The sequence below is a fragment of the Corvus kubaryi genome, unplaced genomic scaffold (assembly GCF_017639235.1).
Source record: "Corvus kubaryi isolate FWS band 111438036 unplaced genomic scaffold, C.kubaryi_AGA036_p1.0 37300, whole genome shotgun sequence".
In the NCBI taxonomy this organism is placed as follows: Eukaryota; Metazoa; Chordata; class Aves; order Passeriformes; family Corvidae; genus Corvus; species Corvus kubaryi.
In genome coordinates this window covers 14,854,338-14,866,391 of record NW_024581093.1, presented here as the reverse complement: position 1 = coordinate 14,866,391, position 12,054 = coordinate 14,854,338, and the positions used below count along the sequence as shown (strand labels likewise).

Sequence of the window (12,054 nt, the reverse complement as noted above, 5' to 3'; positions counted from 1 at the left end):
TTCCATTTTGGCTCTCCTGGTTATTGAAAGATGGAAAACAGAACAGGGAAAAACCCAACCCTTTTTGCTTGATGGTATGCAAGAAGTAAAAGATCAAAATTTGATATAACATGTTTATTGAATTGTGCAGCAACTGTTGCCTGAGTAGTGCTGTGTTCTGGCACAGGATGTTCGGTTCACTCTGGACCGGTGCATTGCAGCCGCGGTGTCGGAGATAGAAGGGGTTGGCAGGTGGTTGTCCACTGAAGATCGCACAAATTGTGAAGTCTTTGGGTCTGTTCCACGGAGAGCAAGGTACATTCCTGGAGATTCCCTGACAGGCAGTTGGTTCCAAGGCCTGTGAACATTTTATCTGTTAGATTGAAGCCAAGTTATTGATGACTGGGAGCATAAAAAGTATTTCCTCTTTTCTTGGACCTTCTAGGCCAAGCCTGGACCTTAAAGCACTAAACAAATTTTAAGGAACCAGTCTTCCCCTGAGTAGTGTTGCAGTACTAAGTGACAGCCCCAGACCACTGTGGCTGTTACTGGAGCTTTTGTGGGTCCTGTGTACCATCCTTCACCCAGAGAATTTCTCTCTGTTCATCAAGTCACTGTGAGCCTGCTCTTGAAAACCTCATGAATTTAGGCCAGTTGGCTTTGGAGTCCTGGGTCCAGTTTGTGCCCCACAGTGCAGGGTGGACAAGGAGCAACTGGGTACAGTCCAGAGAAGAGAAATGACTGTGATCAGCTCACCCTGAGAGTAAGAATCAAGAATGAAGGAATTGAGGTCAGCTAACAGAAAGAAGGGAAAACTGAGGAGAGATACGATAAGTCTCAGTGTGTATAAAAGAATGGTACAAAGAGGATTTAGACAATCTCTTCTGTACAGGGCCTAAAGTTACAGTGAGGAATATTCAGGTTATATTTTAGGGAAACCTTTGTACTAACAAAGATATTGGAGCTGTGACATAGATAGTCCCAGCAAGCATTCTGATGAGCATTGGGATTAAGCCTTGTCCACAGCTGCATGGAGCTCTCCTCGTCATGAGAGGAGCACAAAAAAGGGGGAAAATATAAGGAAAAGTGAATACAAAAGAAATGAATTGATAACTCTGGGGGAAAAAAAGTATGAGGACTAAAATACATGGAGCTCTTTGGCTTGGAGAGATGATTGGGAGACAGTGCAGAGACTGGACATGTTTACCATGCCTTTTAGACCACATGGACCCAACTTTTAGGTTTCTGACCTTTGTCATACACAGAATAGTCTTTGTTGTAGTATTCCTACAGCATAGGATGACAGTGCACACACAGAACACTTGAAGGAGAATTTGGTGTCTAGAATATCACAGATGTTTCTGACTTGAACACAAACATATCCAAAATGAAATAGTGTCCCACAATTAAACTTCCAGTAGGTTTCACTGTCACATTTAAAACAATGCCCTTTATTTTAAAGGGCCAACATCTCCTCAATGACTTATTTCAGAGAGAGAAGATAAAGTAGTTGCATTCTATTGTTATGTTATAAAGTCTGTGTTATTTGGAAATGCAGTGTATTTATTTATCTGCCTGTGTTTGAAGGTAGATGCACATCTATTTTTATTATTTTTATGATTTTTAAAGGTATTTGAATGCGAACCATGTTCTCCAACTGGGTGGTGTGAAAGAGTCGTTACCATATTCCTACCCACAATTGCTACACAAACATTTTTCTGGTTGTTTGCGCAATTTCATCTTGGATACTCAGGTAAAAGCAGAGTAACATTTGCTTTAGCAGAGGAGAAAACTTTGTTATTTAATTTTTGGGAGATTTATGTTACACATGAAACTTCTGCTTCCATTAATGTATTCAATGCCCACATGCATCAGTGAAAGATAGAAGAAAATTCTGGGGTTTTCTGTGATAATTAGAATAACTACCTTGAAAAGTTATTTCTCAGTACAAGGAGATGTATTAATGAGCCAAGAACTGTGTGTTTGCTTATCCCCTGCTTCATGCAGCTGTTCTCCAAGCTTCTTTATGCATTCAGGGAACTTCTGAATGGCAATTGTATAACAGTACATTTATGCCAGCTGTCTGCTTTGTTAGGAAGTATTAGGGTTTTTTTGCTTTCATAGTCAGTTGAGTTTATTCAAAGGCAGAATATGCTCTTGATAAAATCAGCTGAAGTCTGAATGTCAGAAAGCAAACTTAGTAACTTAAGCAATGCAGATGAGGAACAGACAGTGAAGTGGTGCATCTATTTCTGTTTAAAAATAAGATGTTTCTCGAATAATATTTTTGTGTCATGAATTTTCTCTTGAAGGTATATGACCTTCAGTCTCCTGCAGAGTCCCTGAACAGCTTCCCTGGGTGCACCCTGACGGATGGGAGCTGTGAGACCATGGGATCTTCTTCCTGTGGTATCCACGGGAGGTGCCTTGGAGACTGGGGCTCGTTTGCATGTCACTGTTTGCCGGGCTACCACGGTTATCGATGTGATAAAGGTGAACCCTGTTTATCTGTTTCATTATTGGTAGGCTGCTAAATTTTACAGTACAGGAAACTTCAAATCTTTGCAGGTAATATTGCTGAGGTGATTTCTGATGTTTACATTATGTAAAGCCATGTTGCAGTGTAGTTGCTTCTGATTGTTAACAATTTCTTTTCTAATTCCCTTTGAGAAATTGCTTTCTTGGTATGGGATCATTTCTTTAATCCTGAGGGTGTTTGTGCAATGACTGTATAATGACATGACTGCATGAGAAAAAAATTAAGAAAAAAAAATTTATTACAGTTGTTTGCATCTGTCTACACTTTCAGAAATATCGAATAACCTAAAAAATATGAGTGTGCCAGTACCACTTTCTGTGCAGAATTAGAAACATACAACTGGAACTAGAAATCACTGCTCTGCTGCCATCAGGAAGAGACTGCTGGCTTAAGGACCTGTGCTTTGGGAATAGCAGGATCTGTAGCTCTCATGGAGCCAAAGTTTACAGCAGAAAGACAACTATAAAATAGCACGTTGTGAAATTTGATCATGGTACTTAATACATGGTCTGCAGTCTCTTGTCTTGGTCAGAGGTGCTGCTTCCCTGCTGTCATCCCATGTGAGCATTGTAAGGAAGAGCATTAGCAGGATCAAGTTGGGTGGGAGAACACCTCTTTACAGAGAAAAATGAAGCGAGAGAGTGACTGGGGAAGCTGGCTCGGAAATAAATGCAGGGGTATGTCCCAAAAGACAAGCTGTCTCACAGATCCATGCTGTGCATTGCAATTGTTTCCTTTTACTTTCAACTCTTCTTACGACATTAAGGGAAATAATGATACTTCCCTCTCCTCACGAGATGGTTTAAAGGTTTCTATCCCCTTCAGTGGCCAAGGAGTACCTGTTTGAGGCAGGCAGCCACATCCGCTACCAGCTCCCTGTCAGTGTGTCTGCCCGCAGGACGCTGTTCGAGGCCCTGGTGCGCACCCGGCAGCCCGACAGCGTCATCGCCACCATGCTGTCCCGGGGCAAGGACGAGCACATCACCCTGCAGGTGAGGGGGCACCCCACACAGAGACACTGTGACGTCAGTGCCAGAGACAGCTCAGAGAAACACTCACTTAAGAGATGGAAAATGAACAAAAAACTTAGGCTGACCAAGACTTGGGAATTTGTTTAAGGATACGTGTGGGTCTGATGCTTTACTTGAGATATTGACCACTCAGCTGTGGTATCCCGTCAGATTTCAATGGCAGTTGCAGTGAAATACAGTTTCTATACAGTATAGGATGAATAGGGTGTGTACCTGGTGTCCTTTTGAACCATGTGGCCAATTCTGCATAGTTCAGACTCTGCGAAGCAAGGTGCCTGTGGCAGTTCTAATTTATGCAAGAGAGATCAATTACTCCAGGTGGCTTAGATATTACTGTGAGTATATTGCTACCATATTTAGGTTGCCTAGTTCAGTAGCACGTGAAGTATTTTTATATTACACTTAAATGTGCAGTGTAAACATACCCTAAATTTAAACAAATGCTTTAAGATTGAAGTTACAGGCCAATACAAAATGCCAGGCAATGACTTTTCTCTTTTTGCTATTTGTTAATTATCCACAAGGTTGTTCAGGGACTCTTAGTGGTCTCATACAATCTGGGTGATGGGGACTATTCTGTAAGCCTTCCCTCCTACCACGTTGATAATGGTGAATGGCATCACATCACGCTGGAGAGAAACGAGAATGAATTTACTCTTCGCCTTTACGAAGGAGGTGGGAAGAGAGAGATTACTAAAGCAGCAGGAATATACAAAGAGATTGTCATTGACCCCAGTAGCTTGGTCCTTGGAAACACCTACCCATTCAATCAAAACAAGAGTTTTCAAGGTAGGAGTTCTTGATCTCATTGTTCATAATATGGATCTTTAAAAACGAAGGCATATTTCAGGAAACTTTCTTGTTTATGTAGAGCCCGAAGTACAGGGATGTCCTGCATGACACTTTGCCACAGGAACAGATAAGCTGTTCTGACCAGGAGAAGGTACAGCAGATAATTGTCAGCAAATGCACTTGGCTACTGGACTTGGAACAATGATGGTCACCTCTTGCTTTGGCTGCAGAGTGTTTGTACCTGGAGATCCAGAAGCTTCTCCTGGGTGGACTGTGGATGGCTCCCTGCCTTGGATAGACAGAGCTGGTTCAGTGCATGGTTCTGTCCAGTCTGTTTGGTAGCTCTCGTTCCTTCCCAAACACATCTGTTCCTGTGCTGAAAGGAATTTTTCCATTTTATATGTGAATTGCATAGCACCCACCAAATCCTGGTTTATTACCTCTGTATTACTGGATTTTATACTCAGTCAAAGCATTAACTAAAATTAGAAATGGTTTATTGAATTAGAGCTAAAAATCTGAATTTTTAGCAACTGAATGGATGAGGTCATGGTGTCTGTTAAAAGCAAATCAGTTCCAGCCTGGAAATTGAGTAGTTCCACAAAGGAGAAATATAAAGAATTGTAAGTCTGGGATATCCATGGCAGCTCTTTGCTCTGAGCTCAGCTGGAAGTTTGGCCTTTGCCTAAACCCACAGTGTAAGTAAAGCACAGCAGCACAGCTTTTATTGTCAAGGAAGACACATGGCTGCTGGTTAAATGCACCTGGTGTCTGTAGGTCACCTCTCTCCCATGCCCTTCACCTCTTTAACCAGGTCCTAGTAAATCCATTCAGAACAACCTGGTCACGTTTTCACCAGGCAAAAGTACTTCAGTGAGTAATACAAAAGTGCCTGGAGAAAAATTAAATAGAGTAATAATTTACAATGTAAGTATATCACAAATTATTTAGAAAAATATTGTTTTCTATTGCTTTACTAGAAGAATTCCAATAAATAAAGTTTATGATGTGAATTAGGGAGCATATTTTGAATTTTTTATTTATGGGAGTAATAGTGTTTGTTTTTAAGTAAATAAAGAAGTCAAATGGTTGCGTGAATATCATTTTAATTAGGACAATTAATGTTGCTGCTATGTAGCTGAAACTTTAAGGACTTCAAAGTCATAAAATGTACTTAATTTATCAAAGTATATGTTTTCATACTGAGGCATCTCGTGCATACAAAGTTAATGTCTCACATCTTCAGTACAAATTTTCTATCTCTGATTGAAGACTCTTTCCCCATTATTTGTGGTTTGCTCTTCACACTATAAAGTTAAGCTGTAAGCTACAATTTAAAATCAGCCAAACACATTTTTACTGGTGCATTGAAAAATAGAACAGGTTATCCACGTGTAACAGATTTTCCACAATATTTGGACTTTTTGATGGAAATCACAGTGGAGGGGTACATATTCCACTGACTTTAACTCAGGCAAATAGGGGCCCTGTCATGGTTTAACCCCATCCAGCCTCCAGCCCCTCAAAGCCTCTCGCTCACTTCCCTACCAGCAGAATCAGGGAGACAATCAGAAGGGTAAAAGCTGGAAGATCCCTGGGTTGAGATAAAGACAGTTTAATAGGGAAAGCAAAAGCCATGGATGCAAGCACAGCAAAACATGGAATGAATTCCCTGCTTCCCATGGACAGGCAGGTGTTCAGCACCTCCAGGAGAGCAGGGCCACATCCCGTGGAATGGTTACCTGGGGTGGCAAACACATTCACTCCAAACATCTCCCTTTCCTCCTTCTTCCCCTCACTGCATGCATCCTGTGCATGATGTGATGATATGGTCTGGAATATCCCGTGGGTCGGCTGGGGTCACCTGTCCTGGCTGTGTCCCTTCCAAGCCTCCTGTGCATCCCCACCTTCCTTCTCAGCATGGCCCTACAAAAGCCAGGAAAAGCCTCGGGTCTGTGTGAGCCCTGCTCAGCAAGAACAGAAACATCTCTATATTATCAATCCTGTGTTCAGCACAGATCCAAAACACAGCCCCACACCAGCCCCTGGGAAGAGAAGTAAGTCTGCCCCAGCCAAAACCAGCACAGGCCTGCAGCAGCACTTGATTCTCATGGAAAATGCTGGGAATTTTGATATAAAACTTTAGAAAATTCAGTCCAAAAATGAAGGACAAGGCTATGAAAGTTTAAGTGGATTCAGTCCTGGATTTAAACTTTGATAGCCTGTGTCCTTTGTTAAGCATAAACTGCCAAATCTTACAGCTGCTTCAAATGATCTTGCTGAATGGTTTTTAAAACTGTCTCTTTGTGCCTTGCTGCAGGATGTATGAAGGATGTCAGATTTAACAACTACAGAATCCCTCTGGACACTCATGGGAAGGAGATGGTGTCAGTATTGAGTGCCCAAGGCGTCAAAGAAGGCTGTTCTTCGGAGGCCTGTAGGAATAACCCTTGCAACCAGGAATTTGTTTGTATTGATTTGTGGATGATGCACGAATGCAGGTAACTGGTGAAAATAGAAGCACAAAACCTTTCAGAATGAGGTGGGAAGGGGTGGATGTTGAAGTGTGGAGCTTGAAGGCTGCCCCTGGCAAACCTCATCAAATCCCTGGAACCACAGTGGCATACAAAGCTGTACACCTGCATCGGCAGCAGGTTGCTCTGTCCTTACAGGCACCACCCTCAGCTGATTTAAATCAGCCTGGCTCCAGGGATTCTGGAGCAAGTTCAGCTGCCTGTCTAACGGAAAACATTTAAAGAGAAGCAGCAAATCCAGGATGTTTATAAACCCTGGAACCAGGACAGGAGGGTGTGTGAGCTGGAGTGGCACAGTTCCCTGGCTGTGCTGTAAAGCTTGTGTTGTGCAGTGTCAGTGCTTTCTCCTGTGAGGGTCTGACTCCTTACACAGCCCCAGGCTATTACCTCTGTTCCCTCCCAGGCTCCTCCAGCTGCCTGAGGAACACCACACCATTAAGCTCAGATTCTTGTGTGTATGGCTGGGGCTGGGGTCAGGACAACACTAATTCCTGTTGGTTGTGGTGTGCAAATGTACACTTTACTTACAAACACCTTAATGTTGCACACACTCCTGACTGCCACTGTGAACACAAATGGAGTTCTCTAACTCTGGAAACTCAAAGAACATAGCACAGCTTGTCCTGCCTAGCCAGAACTGCAGACCCCAACCCACCTGGTTTTGATAAGGATAATCTTGCAGAAGGCAGTGGAACTACCAGAGTTCTGAAAGCCCCAGACATACGGGTTTGAAGTTGTGGAGCATGGCTACCTCGGGAAAAGCTACAACCTGTAATGATTTCGCGTACCTTACTCCCAGTGGCTGCTTCAGAAACCGTGCAGAGTGTCACCAAAGTGTGTTTTAAAATCTTCAGTGCTGCCTGTCATGGCTGTTTCCTCCCAGTCTAATGGTCCCATTTTGCCTTGGTGTGAGCAGCTGCCCTGCAGGACACATGATCCTGGAGAACGCCTCAGGCCGGCAGTGCGTGTACACGGCGTGCGCCGAGCAGCCCTGCAACTACGGCACCTGCGTGTCGCTGTCCCCCACCGCCTTCCAGTGCCACTGCCCCGACGGCTACACCGGGCGCCACTGTGAGATCACCCTGGCCATCTTCCACAAGGACACGGGCCTGAGCTTCACCTCCCTCTTCGCCATCTGCATCTGCTTCCTGGCGCTCTTAGGTAGCTATGGCAACTATGTCTTGTATTACCTGTGGTGAGCTCACGTGTCCACCTGTCCTGAGCAGTCATCGTCTCATGCCCTGCTGAAAACTCCTGGGAGAGACTCGACTCTGCCTTCATTCCTTTACTGTGGTCCTGTCACTGATTTCTCATCCCTCTGTGCATCCATTGCTAAGTGAATCAACATTTGTGAGCTGTGGAAGGTCTCTGCAGTTTTGTTTTCTTCACATTTTCACTTCATTGCTGAGGGACTGTTCAGATGCATAATTGGAAGCAAATGCAATTGAACAGCAAGAGCAGAAATTACTACCAGATAAGCATTGTTTAAAATACTTCAGAGCATGAAACAGATTTTTCATGGAGAAACTTCCTGTCTGACAGGAATACCCTGGTCAGGCAGGAGCAGACTTTGCATCTTGCTAGTTGTGTCCCAGCTCCTAAACAGCTGCTTTTGGCTTCCTCAGCCATTTTCAGGCTTAGGCATTGGATCTCAAAAAGAAGAGGAAAACCAGAAGGATCTTACTAGTGAGGAAGGATCACATCTTGGAATGTTTCTTGTTTATTCAAATGTCATGGAAGTTTGCCTGAGTAAAGACATGGGATTTTTCTCCTGGCTTTTAGTGTTAATGCAGTTTCATTCAGAAGTTGTTGTAAGAGTATGGAAATACCATCGTTTTCCCCAACACTGCTAGATACTATGTTTGCTATGCAAATGCGAGCAGCAAAATTGTGGGAAGCTAAGTGGTATCACAGCTCTTGGAATCCCAGATAGCTGAGGTTGATAATAGCTCTTTATGTTAGAGGAGTGCAGGGCATGGACCTGTGTGTACCTCAGTTTCAGTCCCAAGGTCATTTAGATGCTGCTCCACAGAACTGCTTCCATGTAGATATTCTGTAAGAGATTCTAGTTTCCTTAATTCACTGCACCCGTAATTTATGGTATTCAATGCTTTGAGGTGTTACTCTGAGCTTTTATCAATTTTCATAGAGTTGGTAACACAGTGACACACAAGTTTCTATAGAATGTTCAGTATCTGATGTTGAAGCTTGTCAGTTGTGTAAAATGCACTTCAGCATTTAAGAAAATTGTTTAAATCAATGAATGCTAAGGCAAAATATGCCTGAATCTTGTTTTCTAGTAAAACATCTAAAAGTAATTTCCTGTTTTGTCGTGTGTCTTCTTGTGTTTCATTTTTGTATAATTGTGTCTGTTACTGTCATCATCTTGTTACTTTTTTGTCCCCCTCTGTAATCCATTTTCTGTGACAAAGTTCAACTCCCCCACAGGACAGAGACAGGTCAGAGACACCACTTGGTCTTTAACCAACTTTGAGTTGGGCTTTAAAGGGTGTTGCAAAATGCTCTTTAAAGGCTTTTTTTCTGTGTTTGATGTTCACCACACTGGAAAGTGCAAACCCCAGACATTTTCTGAGAACCCCAGAGTGCAGCCGTGCTGGCCCTGCTGCGCACTGGGGTTTACTGGTGCCTGCATCACCTCTGCTCTGCTCCTCTGTTCCCACAGCTCTGCTCAGTGCCGGCCTCCTCTGGACCCACTGGAAGACACGCAAGGGTGTGCGTGGAGGCGTTTACCACGGCTCTGCTCATCCTGAGGATCTGGAGGACATCAGGGAAAACATCCTCAACTACAATGAAGAAGGGGGTGGGGAGCAAGATGAAGTAAGGATCACTGTTACGTTACAATTAAGAGGGGACTGGTGGATCACCATGCTAAGAAAAATGTACTTTGTGCTTTGTCCTCAGCCTTTTTTCTGCTGATTCAGCCCTGCAGTTGGCAGATTAATTATTTGGAAGGGTCTGTACACGAGGCTGCATATTTCCTAAGCAGAGATAAGTGCTTACCCATTTTTAATTTGTCTTATAGCCAGTGATCCTGAGTGCATGTTGAAAGGAGCCTGTAGGGTGAGTTTAGCAGTAGGGAGCTAACAGCTGCTGGGTTTGGTTTTGGGGTTCAGGAGACACTGAGGTTCTCAGGGCTGATTTCTGCTGGAGCTCCAAGGGGTTGGAAGAGCCTGGTGTGACTGTTTCTCATGGCCAGGCTTTTCCAGAGACTGTTCCCAACAGCAGATGTTCACACCCCACGTGTTGGGAAGGGGAGGTGCTGAATTGGCTCCTCTGAAGCCCTGGGGCATGTGGTGGTTGTGGAAGAACCTTTCTGCATTTTTGTGTTTTGGAGATAAATACACCCGTGAACACAAGCTGTTTGTAGAGTAGAGCAGATTATACCCAAAGCAGGTTTTATTAACATTCCTGCTGGCTGGTCTAAGGTTTTCATGTGTCAGTGGAAGGCAGAGCTTTGAAGGAAAACTGTGGATATTATAAACAAGTACTCTTAATAGATTATTTACTGACCTATAGATGCTTTCTATGTTTATAAAAGGCAAGAAACTTCATTGCCAACTGTTCATTTAATGGATTCAAGGGGTGGTATGACTCTGCAGAGGTAATAATAGTCATGGTGCCAGTGTGATGGGCCAAAAAAAGCCAGTGATTTAAAAATATTCTTACTTGCAGAGTATCCTTATATTCTTGGTGATTTAGTGGGAACGTAATAAACACAGACATTTCCCATGTGATAACATAGGCAGCTATAAATCCTGTTTTCCTTAATCAGATTAACTTCCTCTGCAATATTTTGCAATTTTACACCCAGAAGGTCTCTTTGAGGAAATCTACAGTTACTGTATGACATGTTTAATTACTTTTGGAGAGCTCTTAAAATACACTCCTTATTTTAAGCAGTGGAATCAAATTAGTGACTTGATGATCTCCATCTGAGGTTGTTACTCTGCCTGAAGAAACAGTGCTTGGAGTGAAGTCTCTCTGGGTTCTTTGCAGTCTTCCTAAATTATTCAGATTTAACAGTTGCTGGAATTGCAGCTGAAACTTTTTAAGCTAAAACCTAGTTGTTTGTCTTGATTAAAAAAAAAACCCAAACAAACCAGTCCCCAAAATACCTAGAATTACACCACTTAGTTGTGTTCTAATGTTACGTCAACAAAAGGATCATGAGGCCACTTCAATAAGAGAGTTTCATTTTTGTAATGTTAGTGTATGGTAGGGATATGGGGACAAGAGGTTGTCATATGAAGGAGTTTCTGCATCTGAAATAAATAAAACCTTCCCCCAGAGAAATTAGGAGCTCATAAAAATTGCAGGTCAGTGCATTGTTGAGTACACACTGAACTCAACTGACCAGCAGATGTTGTTAAAAGCCAGCTCTGGACCCAGAGGCAGGGGTTGAGTTGGGTTTGTAGATGGCCAACCAAGAAGGGTTTATTATCAGAAGAAATGTGTCATTTTAATGAACAATTAGTAGCAATGAAGGATAATTTTAATATCACCCAGTTCAGTGAAGGGATGATCCTCAAGTTTGTATTGGAACAAGCTCCCATTTAACTTAAATACTATGAGAAGTTGTTTCATGTCATGGATTCTCCTCGTATCCATGTTCAGAGTGGGGCTGGACTGGAGCTTGCATTAATTTAGATGTGCCTAAGGCAGGGATCTGGGCTGTAGGTCTTGGTGTTCATCACCAACACTCCTCAGTCGCTGGAGGAATGGGAATAAGCAGCTCCTGTTCCAACCCTCCATCCTGCCACTTAGGCAGCCTCTTGATTGCAGGTTGGGGAATTTAAATCGTTCTCTGCCTCCAGGGGAAATTCAGCAAAACTCACTGAGATTACCTCGGTTAATCTCTTACAACATGGTTATGCACAATGCCACGTGCTGGATAACTAAAGAAATCTTTTGGGAAGTGCTGATTCTACACCTCTGTCACTGATGGCTTCTGTTCCCATGAACAGTATTAGCAATACAAATAATTACTTGTTTGCTGTAATGACCTCTGTCTCCTACCACCTGTCAGCATTCTTCTTTCGCCTGTAAACCAGTCCAGGGACACAGCCTTTGGGTTGTAGGGAGGTGAAGGATGCTGGGGGACAGGACTTCTTCACTGCAGGTGGCACAAAGATTCTGATCAGTGAATGCCATTAACTGC

The 12,054-nt window shown here is 43.1% G+C and overlaps 1 protein-coding gene across 1 annotated transcript in view; it reads left to right on the top strand.

Annotated features, from left to right (window-relative positions):
* The window catches only part of LOC121664347 (neural-cadherin-like), a 60,478-nt gene that overhangs the window by 45,537 nt on the left and 2,887 nt on the right, over positions 1 to 12,054 (top strand). The window contains exons 25-32 of the mRNA XM_042027606.1: positions 167 to 294; positions 1,609 to 1,732; positions 2,292 to 2,472; positions 3,344 to 3,510; positions 4,074 to 4,338; positions 6,662 to 6,842; positions 7,792 to 8,036; positions 9,559 to 9,713. Of these exons, the coding sequence (XP_041883540.1) occupies positions 167 to 294; positions 1,609 to 1,732; positions 2,292 to 2,472; positions 3,344 to 3,510; positions 4,074 to 4,338; positions 6,662 to 6,842; positions 7,792 to 8,036; positions 9,559 to 9,713 (1,446 nt within the window). The remainder of the gene's footprint in view (positions 1 to 166; positions 295 to 1,608; positions 1,733 to 2,291; positions 2,473 to 3,343; positions 3,511 to 4,073; positions 4,339 to 6,661; positions 6,843 to 7,791; positions 8,037 to 9,558; positions 9,714 to 12,054) is intronic.